The sequence below is a fragment of the Diceros bicornis genome, chromosome 19 (genome assembly GCF_020826845.1).
Source record: "Diceros bicornis minor isolate mBicDic1 chromosome 19, mDicBic1.mat.cur, whole genome shotgun sequence".
Taxonomy (NCBI): Eukaryota; Metazoa; Chordata; class Mammalia; order Perissodactyla; family Rhinocerotidae; genus Diceros; species Diceros bicornis.
The window spans coordinates 12,548,033-12,567,383 of NC_080758.1; the positions used below are offsets into that span (position 1 = coordinate 12,548,033).

The 19,351-nt window shown below is 49.2% G+C and overlaps 1 protein-coding gene across 1 annotated transcript in view; it reads left to right on the top strand.

The window, feature by feature from the left end:
- Window positions 1–14,813, top strand: part of KCNB1 (potassium voltage-gated channel subfamily B member 1) — a 96,114-nt gene extending 81,301 nt beyond the window's left edge. The window contains exon 2 of the mRNA XM_058562496.1: window positions 11,448–14,813. Coding sequence (XP_058418479.1) covers window positions 11,448–13,457 — 2,010 coding nt within the window. The 3' untranslated portion in view covers window positions 13,458–14,813. The remainder of the gene's footprint in view (window positions 1–11,447) is intronic.
- The last annotated feature ends 4,538 nt before the right edge of the window (window positions 14,814–19,351 follow it).

A 19,351-nucleotide genomic window follows, 5' to 3' on the forward strand; every position in this document is an offset into this window, starting at 1 on the left:
GTGCAGATGATCCCTCGCACTTGAATGAGTCAGCCTCCCCTTCAACATCGGACAAGGGCCTGGCGTTTTGCTGCCCTGAGTGGTTTCGTGGGGGGACAGCTGAATATCTGAGGGACTCTTCTGGAACACAAGAATGATTGTCCTTATTTCCCAAAGCAGGTCCTTATTGGGGCACGAAGAAGGGAGTCAGAGGAAGACGGCTGCTACTGACATTAATAATAATCAGGGCATGTTCTGCAGTGAGTGTGGGTGGCCTGGAGACCCCCTAACATCGTCCCCCGTTACCTGTCTCCCCTCGTCTCCTCTTACTCTCCCTTCCCTCACCCTACTTCAACCACACTGGCCCGGCACATTCTTACCTCAGGGCCTTTGCACTTGCTATTCCCTCTGCCTGGAATGCTTTTCCCACTGATGGTCACATGGCCAGCTCCTCCTTATCATTCAGGTCCCAGCTCAAATGTCACCTCCACGGAGAGGCCCTCCCTGTCCACCTCAGCTAAACACTACCTCTAAGCTGTTGTTTCTTTGCAGGGATCTTTGTAAACCATCTGTCTTTGTCTGCCAGAACGAGTTTGGTTAAAACCAAAGAATAGAATCTGCCCTCCAACTCAACCTGATGAATTAGTCAGAATAGGCTAGATTGTGCTGCAGTAACAAGCACACACAATCTCATGACTTTACACATCACAGCTTATTTCTCACTCCTGTGATTTCCACTAAGGATCCAGTAACAAGCCAGCGCAGCTCTCTTCCAAGAGGACACTCAGGGATCCAGTAGCTCCATCATCTCAACGTGTGATCTCCGTTCTTGCTGAGGGAGAGGAAGAAAGAGTGTGGAGAAGTCACGCCCACTCTTAAATGCCTCAGCCCATGGGGGCTGGCCCAGTGGCGTAGTGGTTACTTTCACACGCTCCACTTCAGTGGCCCAGGTTCTTGGGTTCAGATCCCAGGCACGGACCTACACCACTCATCAGTAATGCTGTGGCGGCATCCCACATACGAAATAGAGGAAGATTGACACAGATGTTAGCTCAGGGTGAATCTTCCTCAGCAAAAAAAAAAAATTAAATTAAATTAAAAATAAAAATAAATAAATCCCTCAGCCCAAAAGTGATAGATATCATCTCCATGCACAGCCCATTGGCCACAACTAGTCACACAGTCCTGCAGAGAGGAAATAGAAGCCTCCGTGTGCCCGGGAAAAAGGCAAGAACCAGATAAGAGTGAGAGCTAGAAGTTTCTTCCACACTAGGCATACATACACTGCATTGCAGCAATCAAAGACGTGAGAGTTCCTTTGCCAACCCTCTGAGCAGAGGCGCCCCCATCTTGCTCCGGGGCTCTTCTCCTTCCCCCGTGGCTGCCTGACACAGAGAGTGAACAGGGCGCCCATGTGGATTCATGGGCTAAACGTCAGTAAAACGTGATTTCTTTTTGTTTGTTTGTTTACATTAAAAAGCAGAAATACCAGTAATTTCTCTCTTTTTTGTCTGCCTCAAATGCTTTTTATTTTTGAAAACAATTTTTAATTTATTTTTATTTTATTGTGGTAAGAACACTTAACATGAGATCTACCCGCTTAAAATTTTTAGTGTACAAGACAGTACTGTTGACTCCAGTACGACGTTGTACAGCAGATCTCTAGAGCTTACCAAGTGCCCGTAACTTCTTTCTGCAGCCCAGCGCATCATATCGTGCACGCACTCACATCGGAGACCGGCCCCTCAGCCTGTCGTGAAGATTTTAGAGCTTTCAAAGCCCTTACCGCATCCCCGTGAGGGAGGCAGCGTGTAGACCACAGACCTCACTGTCAGAGGAGGGGGTGATGCGTATCACTTCTGGCCACAGACGAGTGTGCGTTCTCCATGCTGTCCCTTCCCCTGCCTTGGCAAGAATGGAGGCCACATACTGAGATGACAGAGCCGCTGGATTCCCGAGTCACCACTTGGAAGGAGACTGTGCTGGAGACCCAACAGACTCTCAGCGGATGTTGCGTGAAAAAGACCAGAGATGTAAAGACACTTGCCTGAGGATGCCCAGCCAGAATTAGAAAGTAGGTCTCTCAACTACCCATGCGTCCATTTCACCTCAACCGGAATCTCTACTGAGACTAAAATGCTACGTGAGAAAGATCTATTTTTAAGCCACCCAAACGCCTCCTTCTAAACGTATATTGGACATTAACCAGCAAAGCTGGCTATTGTCAAGAATGACCACTCAGAGCCATCGTTCTAACATTAGCCAGAGTGGTACCCAACCCCACATCCAGACTAAGCTGCCTTTAGCAGCCCCAGCCACCTTGGCCAAGCTCTCAGAGAGTACCCTCCCCACTCCCCATCCTGCCAGCCTCAGGGGGCGAGGGGACAGGTTTGTGACCCAGCAAAAACTGTGGACACTGCCCTTGCCTAGCATTTCCCGTGCTCCTTGATTTTTATTCCACACACTGCTCTCTGCAGCGGGGATGGACCGATGCCATTCATCAATGTTAAGACTGACAGTTCCTTCCTCAGCTCCTCGTGCCCTCAGCAAACATGGGGAATGGGCGATCATTCAGGCAGGAAGGACCTTGCCCCACTTCTCCCCATCACCTCCTCCCTCTGCAGGGACCAGAGTCCAGTCCCCCCCATGGCAGGCATTGTCCTCAGAAGGGCAGGATCACCAGCTCCCAGAATCCCTGCTTTAGCAAGGCTCATGGGAACTTAGTTGACCCATTGGGAAGAGGGTGCCCAACCCAGAGCTTGTTGGGAAGAGTCGGTCACTTCAGGGAGATGGTTAAAGTGAGGGCATGTGTTAAAAACTACGCCCCAGACCCCAGGATGCTGGCTAAGAAAGGGCCTTGGGGGTTAAAAAAACAAAGAAGGGCTTCAGAGTCTAGGAGACATGGGTTTAAACCCTGCCTCGGCCACTTCCGTAATTATCACTTGGGATCTTGTCTTTCTAAGTCTCAGTTTCTCCAATTATAAAATGGGGGGAGGGGGCAGAGCATGACCTGCAGGTTGTCTTCAGGATGAAATGAGATCCTTACTTCCATAAATGTGTATTGAGCACCTACTGTGTGCTCTGAGGATTCAGGATTGAGAAAAATCAGACACAACCCCTGCGCTCAAGTTGCTTGCATTCTACAGAGGCAGCCATCATCGTAAAATTCCAACGTGGACAGTATTCTGAAGAGAAGGACGTGGTACTATGAGAGGTTGTAGCTGGGGATTTGGCCTGGCCAGGGAGGTCGGGGGTGTCTTCCCTGAGGAGGTGATGCCTGAGCTAAGAAGGATGAGTAGAAGTTAACCAGGCAGAGAGGAGGAAAAAGCATTCCAGGCCTAAGGAACAGCATGGGCAAAGGTCCTGTGGCAAGAAGAATTGCGGAGACTACGAGGGACCAGAGGAAGGCTAATGTGCCTGCGATGAGAGAGCAAAGGGGAGTATGGAACAAGATGAGGCTGGAGAGTTGGGAGGGGTGTAGACTAACTGTAACAATGAGACCCAAAATACAGTGGCTCAAACAAGATAGATGTTATGAGGTAGACCAAGAGCTGGCAAACTTTTTCAGTAAAGGGCTGGTCTAGGGCTGGGACTAGCTTCCATCTCAGATCCAAGATTGCTGCTCCAGCTCTGCCCATCACATCTGTCTCCCAGCCAGCAAGAGAGAAGAAAAGGAGAAAGGGCAAGCATCATTTCTGCTCACATTCCATTGGCCAGACTTAGTCACATGGCCATGTCTAACTGCAAGGGAAGCTGGGAAATGTAGTCTTTATTCTGGGTAGCTCTGTGTTCAGCTAAAACTCTATGACAATGGAAGAAGGGAAGAATAGATATTGGGGACAGCTAGTGGTCTTTGCCACAGTGGGCCAGAGTGGCTTTGGGGAGACCAGAAAGAAGTCTGTTTGCAGTGGTCCGATGGGTGGTGATGGTGGCTTGGGGCAGGGCAGTGTCCTGCGAGTGGAGAGAAGAGATTGGATCCAAAGATGTTTGTGAGCCAGAATGGCCAAGACTTGGTGACGGACTGGATATGGGGGCAAAGGATGGGGTGAGGTGTGGCAAGTGTGACCCTCTAGGTTCCTTGCTTGTGCAAGTAGATGCAGATCTGGCCTGGAAAGTTCTTAATACGTGGTAGCAAGTCAGTAAGTGGTTGCTGTCTTCAGTAACACATATCTGATTTTCCAACACATCATCTGAAAATCTGGATTTTTATGTGAAATCTCCCAATTTTGAAATTTGGGCAAATGAGTAAAAATAAATTTCTCATTCCCAAGACATCTGGTTTATAGCGGCTGGCACACCCCCAGCAATGCCACTGCACCCCATTTCCACCTCTGTGACTCGGTTGCCCTCTCATGGTGAAGGTCCCTGTTGCCGGGTTCACCCCAAGGCCTCTGCCTTCATCCTCTGTAGTCCGAACACACGAGCCCTGGATTCCTGTCCCTTTGTATCCAGGAGCGCCCCCTGCAGGCTCCTGACTCCAATTTCACCAACCCCCGCCGTTGGCTCCCACCTCTAGGGGAGGCGGACAAAACCATCAGCCTGCTCCCAATCCCCTTAATCGGATCTGAGCCAGTGACCCTTCTAATTAAAACTCGCCAGCTGTAATCCCCCCTTAAAGCTGGGGGAAGCGGAAGCGCCATAAAAGGAGCGAAAGCTTAGATGGTCCAGAAGCCACCTCCTCCGTCGTCCTTGCAAACATCTTAGTTGACGCACAGACATGAGTCGAGTCCCAGATCTACCGCTTACCAGCTGTGTGGCCCTGGAAAAGTCACTTCATTGTCTGAGCCCCCCTCTCATTCATTCGCTTGTTCATACACTTTTCACCTATTTAGGGAGCACCTATTCTGCCCGGCACCGTTTCAGGAGCTGGGGATACAGCAGTGCAAGACAGACCCCGCCTGGGCCCTCGTGGAGCCAACATTCTATTGCGGGGCACAGAGGAGAAAATTCCAGCTCAGCAAGACCAGTGCTGCGATGGGAGAAAATCGGGGGCTGTGGGGTTCCCGGGGATGGACGTACCCAACCCAGACCTGGGGATCAGAGAGGGCTCGCTGGAGCAAGTGGCCTCTGAGCTGAGGCCTGAACGGGCAGTAGGAATCAGCGGGGAGAAGTTGGGGAGGAAGGGCACTCCAGGCAGAGGGAACAGCATGGGCGAGGATCTGGAGGTGTGAGCAACACTGGCGTACGGCTTGGGGCCTGTAAGCAGTTTTGCCAGGATTCAGTATGGAGTATGCAGTGGGAAATGTGGGAAATGGTCTGGAGAGAGAGAAGAAAGGAGGTCTTGATATCAAATCCAAATGTCTTTATCCTGCCTCATCAGGCCTTCCTGCCTCTCCCACCTCCTCTCCTCCCCCTCTCCCCCTTGTTCACTCAGCCCCGCCCACACTGAGCTTCTTTCTGTTGCCTGATATGCCAAGCTCATTCCCACCTCAGGGCCTTTGCACATGCTGTGCCTTCTGCGTGGAATGCTCAGGTCTTTGAATCACACACTCCTCATCCTCAAGTCTCAGCAACCGGGGCACCTCCTGAGAGAGGCCTGCCCTGACCACCCAGGCTCATGTGGACACCCCCCAGTGTTTTAGTACTGATCCTCCTGCTTTGTTTTTCTCAGTATCATGTAGCACTTTAACACTCTCTGACATCATCTTGCTCCTTTATTGGTTTATGGGTTTTTTTGTCTGCCTCTCCCTACCAGCTCCTTGAGGCCAGGGAAATTATCTTTCTCATCCATGCTGCATCCCCAGCAACTAGCGTAGCGCTTAGTAAGTGATCAATAAACATTTGCCAGCTCAATGCAAAGGAATTGGGACTTTATCGGAGAGCATGGGGAGCCACTACATGGGGTAAGGGAAGGGCTGTGTCTTGCTCGGATTTCTGCTTCTCCCTATGACCTACCAATATGGTTGTGAGGATTAAAAGCAGTGGGATACTCTTTATGGAAAGCAAATTTCTATATAACTTTATTGAGGCTTATTTTACATATCGTGTAATTCACCTGTTTCCAGTGTGCAATGCAATGATTTTTTAGTAAATTTGCCAAGTTGTGCAACGATCACCTTAAATCAGTTTGAGAACATTTTCGTCATCCTAATGAGATCCCTCATGCCCATTAACTGTTAGTCCCTATCCCTACCCTCGCAACCACTAATCTGCTTCCTGTCTCTATAGATTTGCCTTATCTGGACATTTCATATAAATGGAATCATACAGTGTATGGCCTTCGGTGTCTGCCTTCTTTCACTGAGTGTAATGTTTTCAGGGTTCATCCACGTTGTAAGGTGTATCAGTACTTCATCCCTTTTTATGGATGAATAGTATTCCATTCTGTGGCTATACCACAGTTTATTGAATAATCAGGTGACGGACATTTGGGTTGATTCCACTTTTTGGCTACTATGAATGATGGTGCTATGAACATATATTGTATGAAAAGCAGTTTGCAAGCCCTAAACACTAGGTGCAGCTCTCAGCTTGCCAGAGCTGCTAGTATCACTGTACAGACTTGACCCCAGGGCAGTGTGACCATGGACAAGTGCCCTGTCTTCTCTGCTTGAGTCTCCCCATCTTTCCAGAGAGGAGCCTGGGTCCTTTTCTGCATGGACGTTCTGTGCCTTGTCCATATTCCTGGAAGAGGAGGGGAGTGTGTGGAGGAAATGATAAACAGTCTGTGTTTATTGCTGGAGCCAGAGGTGCACGTCCTGTCATCAACCACCAGAGCTGACAATTAAGATGAGGAGACCCTGGCTGCAGGACCCCTGAGTCCCACCCTGGGGACTCCCACTTGCCCATCTCTTTGGTCCTTTGGAGGACCAAGCCCTCTCCCCCATTTGGTGCAGACAGGTGGGCTCCGGGATCCAGAACCTCCTCAAAGGGAAGGAATTTGGGGACAGCCTCCAAGTCCCTGGTCCTGGCTCCTGCCTCTGCTCCCTGTGTTCCTGGAGTCCTGCCCACACTTGACTGGGCTCAGATCCCAGGAGAGCAAGGCTAGAAACGCAGAGGCCTGGTCAGGTGTTTGAGCTGGGGCTAGGAGGACTCAGGGTGCTGGCTGGTCCCCCAAACCTGGGGCCCATCCCAGAGACCAGATCATCACTGTCCATTTGGGTTCAAGGCTGTTTATAGGATGCTCACTGCCTTAGCCAGGCTCTGGGGTCCACAGACCTACCAGAAGCAACCAGTCGGGGGCTGGGGATGGGGGTGACGATAAATTACCTGAGTAATCACTTAATAATATAATATATATTAAGTGGCTGTTGTTTGGCAAGTGCTCAATTACTCTCATCTCCATATTAGCGATAAGGCAATGGTGACTCATCAAGGGGAAGTGACTTGTCCGAGGCCACACAGCCGGGGAATAATAGCCCCCGACTCAAACCCAAATTCAAAACCAACTTATAAATAAGTGTAAGGCTGCAGAGTAGTAAAAGCAATAACAGCTGATCTAAGGGCCTTATGAACCCATTGAATTCTCATGGCAGCCTTGCAGTGACCCCCCTGCCCCCTGTCTTACAAACGAGGAAACTGAGGCACAGAGGGTTTAACTCACGTTCAGAAGTTTCCCAGCCAAGCAGTGTGGCCCTGACGCTAAGGGCTTCAGTGGGTGTGGAAGAGCACACAATCCTGCGGGCAGGGCCAGGAGGAGTGGGTCGGGGGAGACCCTCACGCTGCATTAGTGCCCATGCTGTTTGATGTGTGCACATGCAAGGAAGGAGGCCTGGCTCGCTCTGACCCTCCCAAACCAACCCTGGGCAGCAGGCACCCCCCACACCCAGGATCCAGTGAGGCCTCTGCCCTCTTTTTCTTCTTTCCTAGGCATCCTCGGGCTGAGAGGCGGGGAGGGGAGGGCACATTCTCAAGTACAAAGGGGGTGCCTGCCTTAGAATAACAGGCCCTAAGGACGATACAATAGCTGGGTACATAATTCATGTATCTGACAGCAGAGCAGCAATTATGTGGGCCTTCCCTGGAGTTGTCCGGGTAGAAACCTGAGCAGGCTTCCCCTGCCAGCCTGGGGTGGGGTGGGGGGATGGGACCTCCCAGCTCTTAAAGGAACAGACTCCCCAGGAACCTGCCCCTTCTCCCGCGGGCTCCCTCCTGCCCGGGAGTCAGAGGCTGGACCAGCAACCTGTGGGGCTCAGCGCAAGGCCCTGGCTGGCTGCCCCGTGAGGTCACACCCACTCTGTGCCTGGCCCTGTGCTAACAGCCACATGTGCATAGTCTCCTTCTCCCATTCTACGTGTGACGGGCTGACTGTCGGTACTTCCTAGGGTTTCTCAACCTTGGTCCTATTGACATTTTGGGCAGGATAATTTATTGTGGGCCGTCCTGCGCACTGTAGGATGTTTAGCAGCCTCCCACAGGCCTCCACCCACAAGATGCCTGTAGCGTCAACCCCCCAGTTGTGACAACCAAAAATGTCTGCAGAATTTGCCAGATGTCCCCCGGGGGTCAAAATCATCCCCTGTTAAGAACCGCTGGAATATCCCCATTTTACAAATAAGGAAACTGAGACAAGGGAAAGTTCCAGTGCCCGAGGCCACCAGCCAGTAACTGGCAGAGCTTCCACCTCCGGGGCTTCCTGACCTCAAGGCAGGAGTTCCAAGTCATTCAATAATCACAAATTTGTTTTCATGAACATTTAATATCTATATATCCCTAGCACGCAAAATCAGCAGTTTTGCAAATGTTATTTCTTAGGACAAGACTAAAATAAAACAAAGAAGGTGAGTAGTGTTTGTTTTCTGTTTTTTTTTTAACTATTAAGGACAGAATACTACGAGTAGCCAAAGAACACATACAGAATGATGGCGAAACCAGGCAAAACCAACAATAATTTGTTTAGGGTTATGTACATTTGTATTAAAACTATACAGAAAAGCAAAGGGATGAGAAAAAATTCTGATTCTGGGGTGGAGAGGGACACACAGAAGGGTCAGTGTTATTGTTACACGTGCTGTTTCTTAACCTGGGTGGTGGCCTCACAGGGGTCCGTTTGAATATGGTTCATAAATGTGTATAAATTAGATCTACTTTTGTACGCATCAGATATTTCATTTTATAAAGTGATTGCAGAATTTTTCTTTTTCAGTGACTGTAAATCAAGACAGTAAAATGCAAAAGTTTTTTTTTTTAAGACACAGGATGTGTGGGACACAGCTACAGCAAAACAAAATCAGGAAGTTGGTGGAACAACGGAGGCTGGGGAAACGCTGTTCTGAGCGGGCCAGAGACGCCCGCGCCGCGCTGCCTGTGGCGGCCCCCGTGCCGCCCAGAGTGGATGATCAATGAAGAGCTGCCAAACTGAAAACCGAGGGCTGGTCCTGGCCCTTCCACTTGTAGCTCCGCGAACTCCAGCCACAGTCCACACTTGGGGAGCGCCTGCCGGGGTCGTGCCCTGGGCTAGGTGCTGGGTGTGCGGAGATAAACCTCAGAACCGATCCCTGTCCCCCCTCAGCTCACAGATGCTGGGCAGTGATGGACACACACACACACACGCACACACACACCCCTGTAATGTACTAAGTACCCCAAGGTGTGGCAAATGATGAGGGGGCCCAGAGGCCCTCTCATTTTGCAAATGAGAAAACTGAGGCTTAGAGAGTTAAATAAGTGGCTCAAGGTATAGAAGCAGCAGAGCTGGGAGCTGAACCCAAAACAGTCTGACGCCAGAGCCCGAGCTTATGTTAGCTGCTGCCTTCTCCGCCTGCTCTCAAAGTTCCTGTGTCCTCACTGCTTCTCTCTGCCCCTTCCCTTCATTCTCTGGCTTCTCTCCAAGGCTCAGCTTTCCCTGATGTTTTTTTGTTTTGTTTTGTTTTGTTTTAAAGATTTTATTTATTTTATTTTTTCCCCCCAAAGCCCCAGTGGATAGTTGTGTGTCGTAGCTGCACATCCTTCTAGTTGCTGTATGTGGGACTCGGCCTCAGGATGAACGGAGAAGTGGTGCCTCGATGCGCACCTGGGATCCGAACCTGGGCCACCAGCATCGCAGCGCGCGCACTTAACCACCAAGCCACAGGGCCGGCCCTCCCTGATGTTTTTATGGCTTCTCTGTTCCCCTACAACTTGGGAGATACTTGCTTGGGGCTTGGGCTTATCATGAATCTAGTTCAAGCCTAGATTGTACCTGACCATTTAATTCAGAGGCTCGCCATCCCATAACCCACTCACCCCCTAGATCTCTGAGCTCAGATTTTCAACAGTGGGTTGGCTGAGCCTAGCCTGGATTTTCTGTCCATCTCTGGGCCAATCAGCAGCAGCCGGGATCAAATGATGTGAGCGTGGTGAGCAGTCCAGCCTTTCAGCAGGGGCAGCAAAAGGAGAGGGGCAAGTCTCCAGGAAGAGGACAAATGGGGAGGGGATGCTGGTAGACAAGTTTAGGGGTTTAGATCTTGTCCTGAAGAGTCCTGGAAATTTATTAAGCAGGGGAGTGATGTGATTTTATTTTCGAAAAAAGACGCTCAGAGCAATTTATTACATCTGCTTGCATTTCTGCATAAGCTGCAGACTGGCCTAAGTTCGTTGATTTCAACAACATACCGTGAGCCCTTTCTCAGGCCAAACCCTTTCCTTAATCCAGGGGTCTTAAATACCTGTGGTCCTTAGCCTCAAGATTCATAGTCCCAATTGGGAGTTAATAACATGGGTCCAGGATATCTATGCCTCCCTGGAAACTGCCTGCAAAATCTTGTGTGTCTAGCCAAAGGGTCCATAGCTTTCATCTGATTTCTAACACAGCCTTAAGAGCTCACGCTCTGAGGTCAAACAGACCCAGGTTAAAATACTGGCTCTGCCACTTTCTAGCTTTGGAAGCCTAAGTCTCCTCATCTGTTCAATGGAGATTCGACACTTAATGGGGTTGTTGTAAGAATGAAATAAGGTATTGCATGGCAAATGCTAAGCACATTGCCTAGCGTACAAGGAACACTCAGTAAAGGGTAACTATTGTTATTATCATTAGCATCATGTCGTGAAAGCCAGACCCCACCTCCTCATAGCTATGAACCACTGGTCTAGATCACAAGTCAGCAAACCATGGCCCCCGGGTCAAATTCAGTCCACTGCTTGTTTTTGTAAATAAAGTTTTATTGAAACACTACACACATTCGTTTATGTATTATCTAAGGCTACTTTCATGCTATAACTGCAGAGTTGAGTAGTTGCAACAAAGAATTCATGGGCTTCAAAGTCTAAAATATTTACTGTCTGGCCTTTTATAGAGAAAGTTTGCAAACCCCTGGGCTAGAATGATTAGCTCTAAATCATTGCAGTTCTCAGGGCCTCAGTTGCCACATCTGTACAGTAAATGAATTTGAGTAAATGATCTTTTTAGCTCAAACATCTAGTCATTAAGTGACTACTGAGATGTGAAAATGCTCTTGAATGTTGAGGAGCGTCCTGCATAATACCCAGGGTATTACGATGATCGTCCCATTGGTGGTTGATAACTAAATCTCACTTTTGTCTCTTCACAGATCCTTGCCATAATTTCCATCATGTTCATCGTCCTCTCCACCATTGCCCTGTCACTCAACACGCTGCCTGAGCTGCAGAGCCTTGACGAGTTCGGCCAGACCACAGACAACCCCCAGCTGGCCCACGTGGAGGCCGTGTGCATTGCGTGGTTCACCATGGAATACTTGCTGCGGTTCCTCTCCTCGCCCAAGAAGTGGAAGTTCTTTAAGGGCCCACTCAACGCCATTGACTTATTGGCCATCCTGCCGTACTATGTCACCATCTTCCTCACCGAATCCAACAAGAGCGTGCTGCAGTTCCAAAATGTCCGCCGCGTGGTCCAGATCTTCCGCATCATGCGTATTCTCCGCATCCTTAAGCTCGCACGCCACTCCACTGGCCTTCAGTCCTTGGGCTTCACTCTGCGGAGGAGCTACAACGAGCTGGGCTTGCTCATCCTCTTCCTCGCCATGGGCATCATGATCTTCTCCAGCCTTGTCTTCTTTGCCGAGAAGGATGAGGACGACACCAAGTTCAAAAGCATCCCAGCCTCTTTCTGGTGGGCCACCATCACCATGACAACCGTTGGGTATGGAGACATCTACCCCAAGACTCTTTTGGGGAAAATTGTGGGGGGGCTCTGCTGCATTGCAGGGGTCCTGGTGATAGCTCTTCCCATTCCCATCATTGTCAATAACTTCTCTGAGTTCTACAAGGAGCAGAAGAGGCAGGAGAAAGCAATCAAACGGAGAGAGGCTCTGGAGAGAGCCAAGAGGAATGGCAGTATTGTATCCATGAACATGAAGGATGCTTTCGCCCGGAGCATTGAGATGATGGACATCGTGGTTGAGAAAAATGGAGAGAATATAGGCAAGAAGGACAAAGTGCAAGACAACCACTTGTCTCCCAACAAATGGAAATGGACCAAGAGGACACTGTCGGAAACCAGCTCAAGTAAGTCCTTCGAAACCAAGGAGCAGGGATCCCCTGAGAAGGCCAGGTCATCTTCTAGTCCTCAGCACCTCAACGTCCAGCAGTTGGAAGACATGTACAATAAGATGGCCAAGACCCAATCTCAACCCATCCTCAATACCAAGGAGTCAGCAACACAGAGCAAACCAAAGGAAGAACTTGAAATGGAGAGTATCCCCAGCCCCATAGCCCCTCTGCCCACTCGTACAGAAGGGGTCATTGATATGCGGAGCATGTCGAGCATCGATAGCTTCATTAGCTGTGCCACAGACTTCCCTGAAGCCACCAGATTCTCCCACAGCCCTTTGGCATCGCTCCCCAGCAAGACTGGGGGCAACATGGCCCCAGAGATGGGCTGGCGGGGAGCTCTGGGTGCCAGTGGTGGTAGGTTTGTGGAAGCCAACCCCACCCCTGATGCCAGCCATCGCTCTACGTTCTTCATCGAGAGCCCCAAGAGTTCCATGAAGACCAACAACCCCTTGAAGCTCCGAGCACTTAAAGTCAACTTCATGGAGGGTGATCCCAGTCCACTGGTCCCCGTCCTGGGGATGTACCACGACCCTCTTAGGAACCGGGGGAGTGCTGCAGCTGCTGTCGCTGGACTGGAGTGTGCCACACTCTTGGACAGGCCTGTGCTGAGTCCAGAATCCTCCATCTACACCACAGCAAGTGCTAGGACACCCCCCCGGTCGCCTGAGAAACACGCAGCAATAGCATTCAACTTCGAAGCAGGTATCCATCAGTACATTGACGCAGACACAGATGATGAGGGGCAGGTGCTCTACAGTGTGGACTCTAGCCCTCCCAAGAGCCTCCATGGGAGCACCAGCCCCAAGTTCAGCATCGGGACAAGGTCAGAGAAGAACCACTTTGAAAGCTCACCATTGCCCACCTCCCCTGAGTTCTTAAGACAGAACTGTATTTACTCTACAGAAGCATTGACTGGAAAAGGCCCCGGTGGTCAGGAAAAGTGCAAACTCGAGAACCACATCGCCCCCGACGTCCGCGTGTTGCCGGGGGCAGGAGCCCACGGCAGCACACGGGACCAGAGCATCTGAACTCCTGCGCTTGGAGGAGAGACTTGTGGTGAGGTCCAAAGAGGAGTGCTGTTCAGCTTACCTGCCGCAGAGCTTTGCTGCACAAACTCTGCAACAGAAAGGCTCTGCAAAGCCCCCAGAAAGAAGAGAGACTCCAGAGAAGGCTCCTAAGACTTTGAGAGCTACGACAGGTCTACCAAAACGAAGCTGGCCAGGCCGTAGGATGTGGCGTCTCCCTGGAACAACTCCACTGCCCTCTCTGGGAGATGACATGAGCAGAACTCACAGCCACCCACCACCACATTCTAGACATAACCAAGGCTGCCTACTCCCCATTCTTCTCTCATGGCTCTCCATCACAGCCCCTGAGGGCAGCATCTCCATTCCTCCTGGCTTCAGCTGGAGAAGGATGCGGGAACAAGTGGCTGGTGTTGAAAGAGTGGGTTGACCAATTTGGTTCTGGGTGTTACCCGGCCGCCTCTCGGAACTCCCGTCCATCGCCGCCTGGATGGACCCCCCCTGTTAGAAGGCTACAGGGGATGCTTATGTCTTGGAGAAATCTCTGCACCATAAGCCACGATCCCAGCACAAAACCCTTACTCAAATATTTTCATTGACTTCAGTATTCCGTACTACCTGAGATTTTATTTTGAGATATCATCAGGGTGAGTTGCACCACTTGTACTCAATTCTAATTGCCCCCTGGCAGTCTGGGAAGGGTTCAGAAAGCGAGCATTCAGCCAACGGTATGAACTCTGAGCATTGCTTTAGAGTTGTGGAAGGAAAACGCGTTCTGTACATCACTAGTTCAGACTTAAAGATATGCAAGTGTCAAATATGCAAAAGAAATAGCTTATTCAAAGAGACTGTGTGTTACTGAAGAACAGAATAAAATCTGATTTTTTTTTTACCTGCAAAAACGAAAGGGAAAAAACCATCCCCAGTTAAAATGCCCAGTTCAGACATTTGAATACTTCCTGCTGTGGCAGGGAAGCTATCTACTATAATAGAAATTCTTTCTTGTTTCCTGTGGTATTCCAGTTTTAAAAAAAAGTTAAAATAAAAAGTACTTTATGTTTTTCAAAAATAGGTTCTACCAGGGACAGTGTCAACATCTTGCACTTTAAAACAAGCACTATTTCCCGTGGGCCACTTGTTGGGACTAGAATTGGGTTGTTGCTACATGCTACCGTCCGGCCACGCAGGGTGATATTGTGCTGGTATCGCTGTCTGCCATGTCGAAGTCTGTGGGCTCCTTCCCCGCCCCTCTGAAGCTTCCCCTTAGCCCTGTTGCATCAGGAAGGGTACTTGGCCCTTGAGCGGGGCCTCTCGTAAAATCACGAGTACAGGAAACATGCGCATCTCAGAAGAATGCAGTAGACGGTTGAGCATTGAGTGTTTTACTCTGTTCTCTTTCTTGTCAACTAGCTGTTGGTGTGTTTTCAGTGTCACTGTCTGTGCTAATAAGCTCGGCTCGTCTTTCGGCAGCCATCAATGCAGCCAGTACAGACAAAAGCAATAAGTATTCGTGTGCATCATGAGTAGTTCTGGTGTATTTCTTGGTGTTGGTCTTTCTGTCCTAGCTTGATGACCTGGCGTTGGCCTGCCTGATTTTAGTCCCATAGTGCGGTGGTGGTGGCCACTCTTCAGTTCAGTAACACTGGTTTGAGCCACTGGTTAGCACGATGCCATGCTGTCAGCCCATCTGTCAGTAAAGATGACATGTTATTGATCTGCCTGTCTTTAGTGCAGTGGAACAATGTCATCCTCTTAATGCAATGCTGATGGACAATGTCCCAAGTACTGCAGTGTAAATCTGCTGACCCTCAATACGGTGACGGGTATACGTCTTCCTGATGGAACAAAACATGGTGTGGTTCACCTGTCCTTCATGTGACATGTTGTTGATCTGCATGTCAGTACACAAATATCACGGAGTTGTCCTGCCTGCCCTCCGTACAGTGGCATGAGCCTGGGCCACCTGTCACAGGTATGATGACGTGGGGTCATTCCACCACCCTTGAAAACACGTGTTCTCTGCTGCATTCGCGCCCGGCTCACACCGCTTCTCAGCATCTCCAGGGTCTGTAGATCCCTCCAAGAGGGTGCAGTCCTGTTTTTGCTGCGTTAACAAGGAAAATGAGTGCCGAAGTATCTTGACGCTCCGGAGGTATCTTCAGGGTGCAGTCGCAGCAAATGCAAAGGGACTTAAGGGGCAGGGAGGGTGTGTGGTCACTCTGTGCTGGTGGCACACTCGAAAGAGGAGGCAGCAGCGGTCCAGGGGCGCCCTGTCGAGCACACAGTCCGTGCTGGGGGCCTTTCGAGGAACGGCCGCGGAACAGTCCTACCCAGTCCATTACGCATGTCTCTCCTTTGTTCTCATCACCATTTACGTCCACCATCAGCACAAATGTGAAAATTCAGGGAAAACAAACAAATGCTTTTTGATAAAAGTAAATAGTTGTCATTTCCGATTCAGATATTTTTAGAGCTGATGCTATCTGTAAAAATTAATAATAATAATAATATAGTCTATTTTACATATCAGGCAAGTGAACATGTTTAAATATAGCCATATATAGCGAGAAGGAACTTACCACCCCTTCTTCAAATTGAGGCATTTCATTTGTTGGTTGAAGCAGATGAGAAGTATACAGATTGGAAATGATTTCTTTCTTTCTTTTTTTAAAGCTAATAACCAATTGGTGCAACTCTCCTTGTAACCAAAGGCCCTTTTTGCCTTGTGTGGTCACACAGGACCTGGCCCTTCCTCCTTGTGTATTTTGTCTGACCTTAAAGTAGCATTTTATTGAGTCACTTTTGAAGGACGAATTCAGAAGTATCATTAAGAACCTACCTTTTCAGGCTTAACAGCCAGAGTCCTATAGAGTTCTTATAGAAACAGAATCATTGAAACTCAGCATATACTATGCTTAGAAAGTACTGCGTTTGGTTTGGTTTTTTCTTTTACTTGTGTATGTATTGTGGGACTATAGTTTTTACCCTGTGCCCGTTTCAAAATAGAGTATCATAAGTTTTCCTGGGCCCCCAACTGCCAAAAGGAACTTAACCCAGATTTTTAATATGTGTACCCCCCTGCCTGTACCTGTGTATATGCACTGGGAAATCTCCCTAAGAGTCTCCACTGAGAAACGAACTTTGATAGACGGGACGAGAGGAAAGCAAGGGTTTGGAGGCAAATGCTGCTTCGACGTGGTGGTACACGTCGCACCCATTCCTGAACCAATAAAAGCAGGAAAAAAACAAGCCAACCCAAAGAAACAAAGCTGGGGCTGGAGGTGGATGGACTCCTTGTCCCTTTGGCGAATTCTGTGAAACTTGTCAAGAACCCAGCTGAACTGGAGTTCCAACCTCCACCATGATCAGAAAGGGCTAGGGACCAGGTAGATGTGTGTCCCAATCCCACAGGGAACGGTCTGCGAGCAGAGGACAGAGGCGGGCAAGCTCTGGAGGGATCCGTGTACTCACCTTTTTATCTTTGGGTCAAGACAAACAACAGGACTTGGGGGCAGTAGATTTCTCAGTGCCTTCCTTAGGGGTTTAATCTTAAGCACACTTGATAGGGAAAGATAAAAGGGGAGAGGACATTTGTTCCTGTGAAGCCCCTTTCTCTAAAAGCGTTGGGGATCACGAAGGAAGAAGAAGAAGACAGGGAGACAGCAAGATCCTGAGGAGGCCGTTTCCTTTCAACCCGCCCGGCTTGCCCCTGAGAATTGCTGGTGACGCAAACTTTTTCAAACTGGTTCCCAACCTCTCCTCCACCGTGTCTTCGTAACTGTAGAAAGGGCATCCCTGCCCTTTCTCCTAATAAGATTCACATTTCTAAGGAGAAAAAACAAAACAGTATTCTCTTCTGTAAAACTGTAATGTATTGTTGATGTGTGTAACTATTGTATATTTGTGTCTTGCTCCAAATCATGGCTGGAGTGTCTAGACCACGGGCAAGGGGGTATTTGAAATTCACCACAGACAAGGGTCGCTAAATCCAGGTCTCTCTCTATCTCTCTCCTTTCTTTATTTCTCTGCCAACTAGTCTCGAGTAACATAACCCCAAGCTTCAGCCTCCATCAAGTCACTTTGAATCAAATGAGAGCATGGCGAAACGCCTCTAGGACATGATCCTTTGGGAAAGGACTTTTTCCGTGACCGTGAAGTGGCAGGAAGAAGAAGGGGGCTCCCCTGAGACCCTCAGCAGGACAGTGGAGAGCCTCCAGCCCGGAAGTGAAGTTTCCCTGCCTCTCACTGCTTATATGACAGCATCCAGATGCTTTCACTCAGCCAGGACCACCCAACCCAGACCTGGCTACACCCAGAAATAAGAGTTACCTCTGTATTTTCTGTTGCCATTTTTCTGGCTCTAGAATTATCTGATGCGTGACTGCATCATAGGACGTCCACGCATCTCAGAGTAGTCTATTTTTCTGTTCAGATAAAAAAATATATATATATATATGTATTTTTAGCAAATTTATAATAGGGCCATTGAGTCTAATTCTTCTTTTGTAATACAGAATAAGATCTTAGGAGTTTTACCGTTGGTCATTATCATAGCTGATATGTTCTGGTCTTTTTCATCTCCTCCCATTTCCCCTTGGGCTGTTTTTTCTTTTCCTTCTTTTGATTCTGATTTTCTGGGGGCAGGGAAAGACTCTGGGGTCTGATTTCCCCGGGCAGGCATTTCCTGACACTAGGCCTAGAGTCTGTGGATGCTGTTATTTTCCTCATTCTGTCTGTGTGTTTCTCTTATTTATTGTTCTCACGAATCCAGGGCAAGGATACCGGAGCTAGACCAGGGGAAGCGGGGCTACAGATGGCCTTCCAAATCGGGATGGGATGTGGGCTGGTTTAGCTCATCCCCCACACCCTTCCGGGGATCTGAAGGGACTGAGTTTTCTCATCCCTGGAGATCTTAGAACCGAAAATCTCACACAAGCACACCTCCCGCTGGCATTCCTGAGGTCCAGAACACACCTAAGCCCCTCTCGGCGGGCCTGATGCCATGTCCAGAGCCCCACTCCCCTGTGACATCAATTGGATCTGAAGGCCAGAGCGTTTTCAGGTCCTTGTGAACCTCAGAAGACATGCTGGGCCTCAGATCTCATCAACTTTTTATCAACTCCTCATTTCAATCTATTTCCAACAGACTCACCAAAAAGACAGCGGCCAGACACACTTGCAGCCAAACCCTGAGGAGCTGTGTCCCCAGAATCTGCCATCTCATCTCCTCTTCCCTTTCCAGCTGCCTGGCTCCATAGAGCCAGAGATGCATGGCAAGGGCAGCGGTATTTTTCCAGCTTTCACCCATCCAGGCCTCAGGGAGTTTCTGGACTTCCTGATAATTAATTCCACCAGGCACTTCCCAGCCTCGGACGGGCAGAGGACATCTCATGAAGCAGGATCTTCAACAGAAAGTGATCCTCCATCCGTCAACTCATGCAGGAAGACGAAGAAAGGCCAGATGATCTGCAACTTGCATCCATTCGGTTTTCACATCCCACCTGCCTCACTGTCAGTTTCAGGGCTCTGGCCTCTGTCCAGATCAGAGATCTGAGCCAAATCAGGACCCCCCCCAGATGGCAGTGAACCATCACCATTGGATCAACCCCAAAAGGAAACCAAGCCATGTACGAATTGATTATTCTGGACTGTGACCCTAATCAGAGTTTTTCTACCCCTGAAATTCCTGGTAATCTGGTTTGAATCAGAGCCAAATAAAACAGACAAGATTTTTTAAAACATCTGCTCAAGAACAGCACAAAAAATTATCTCCCAGTAGTTTGCTAGGTTTGATGCTCAGGTAAGCAAACGCCCTTGCCTGAGGCTGTTTTCATCTAGAAAGAGGTTGTATGGTTGTGATTTCCATCCACTGGCCCTGATGTTGTCTTAACCCGGAA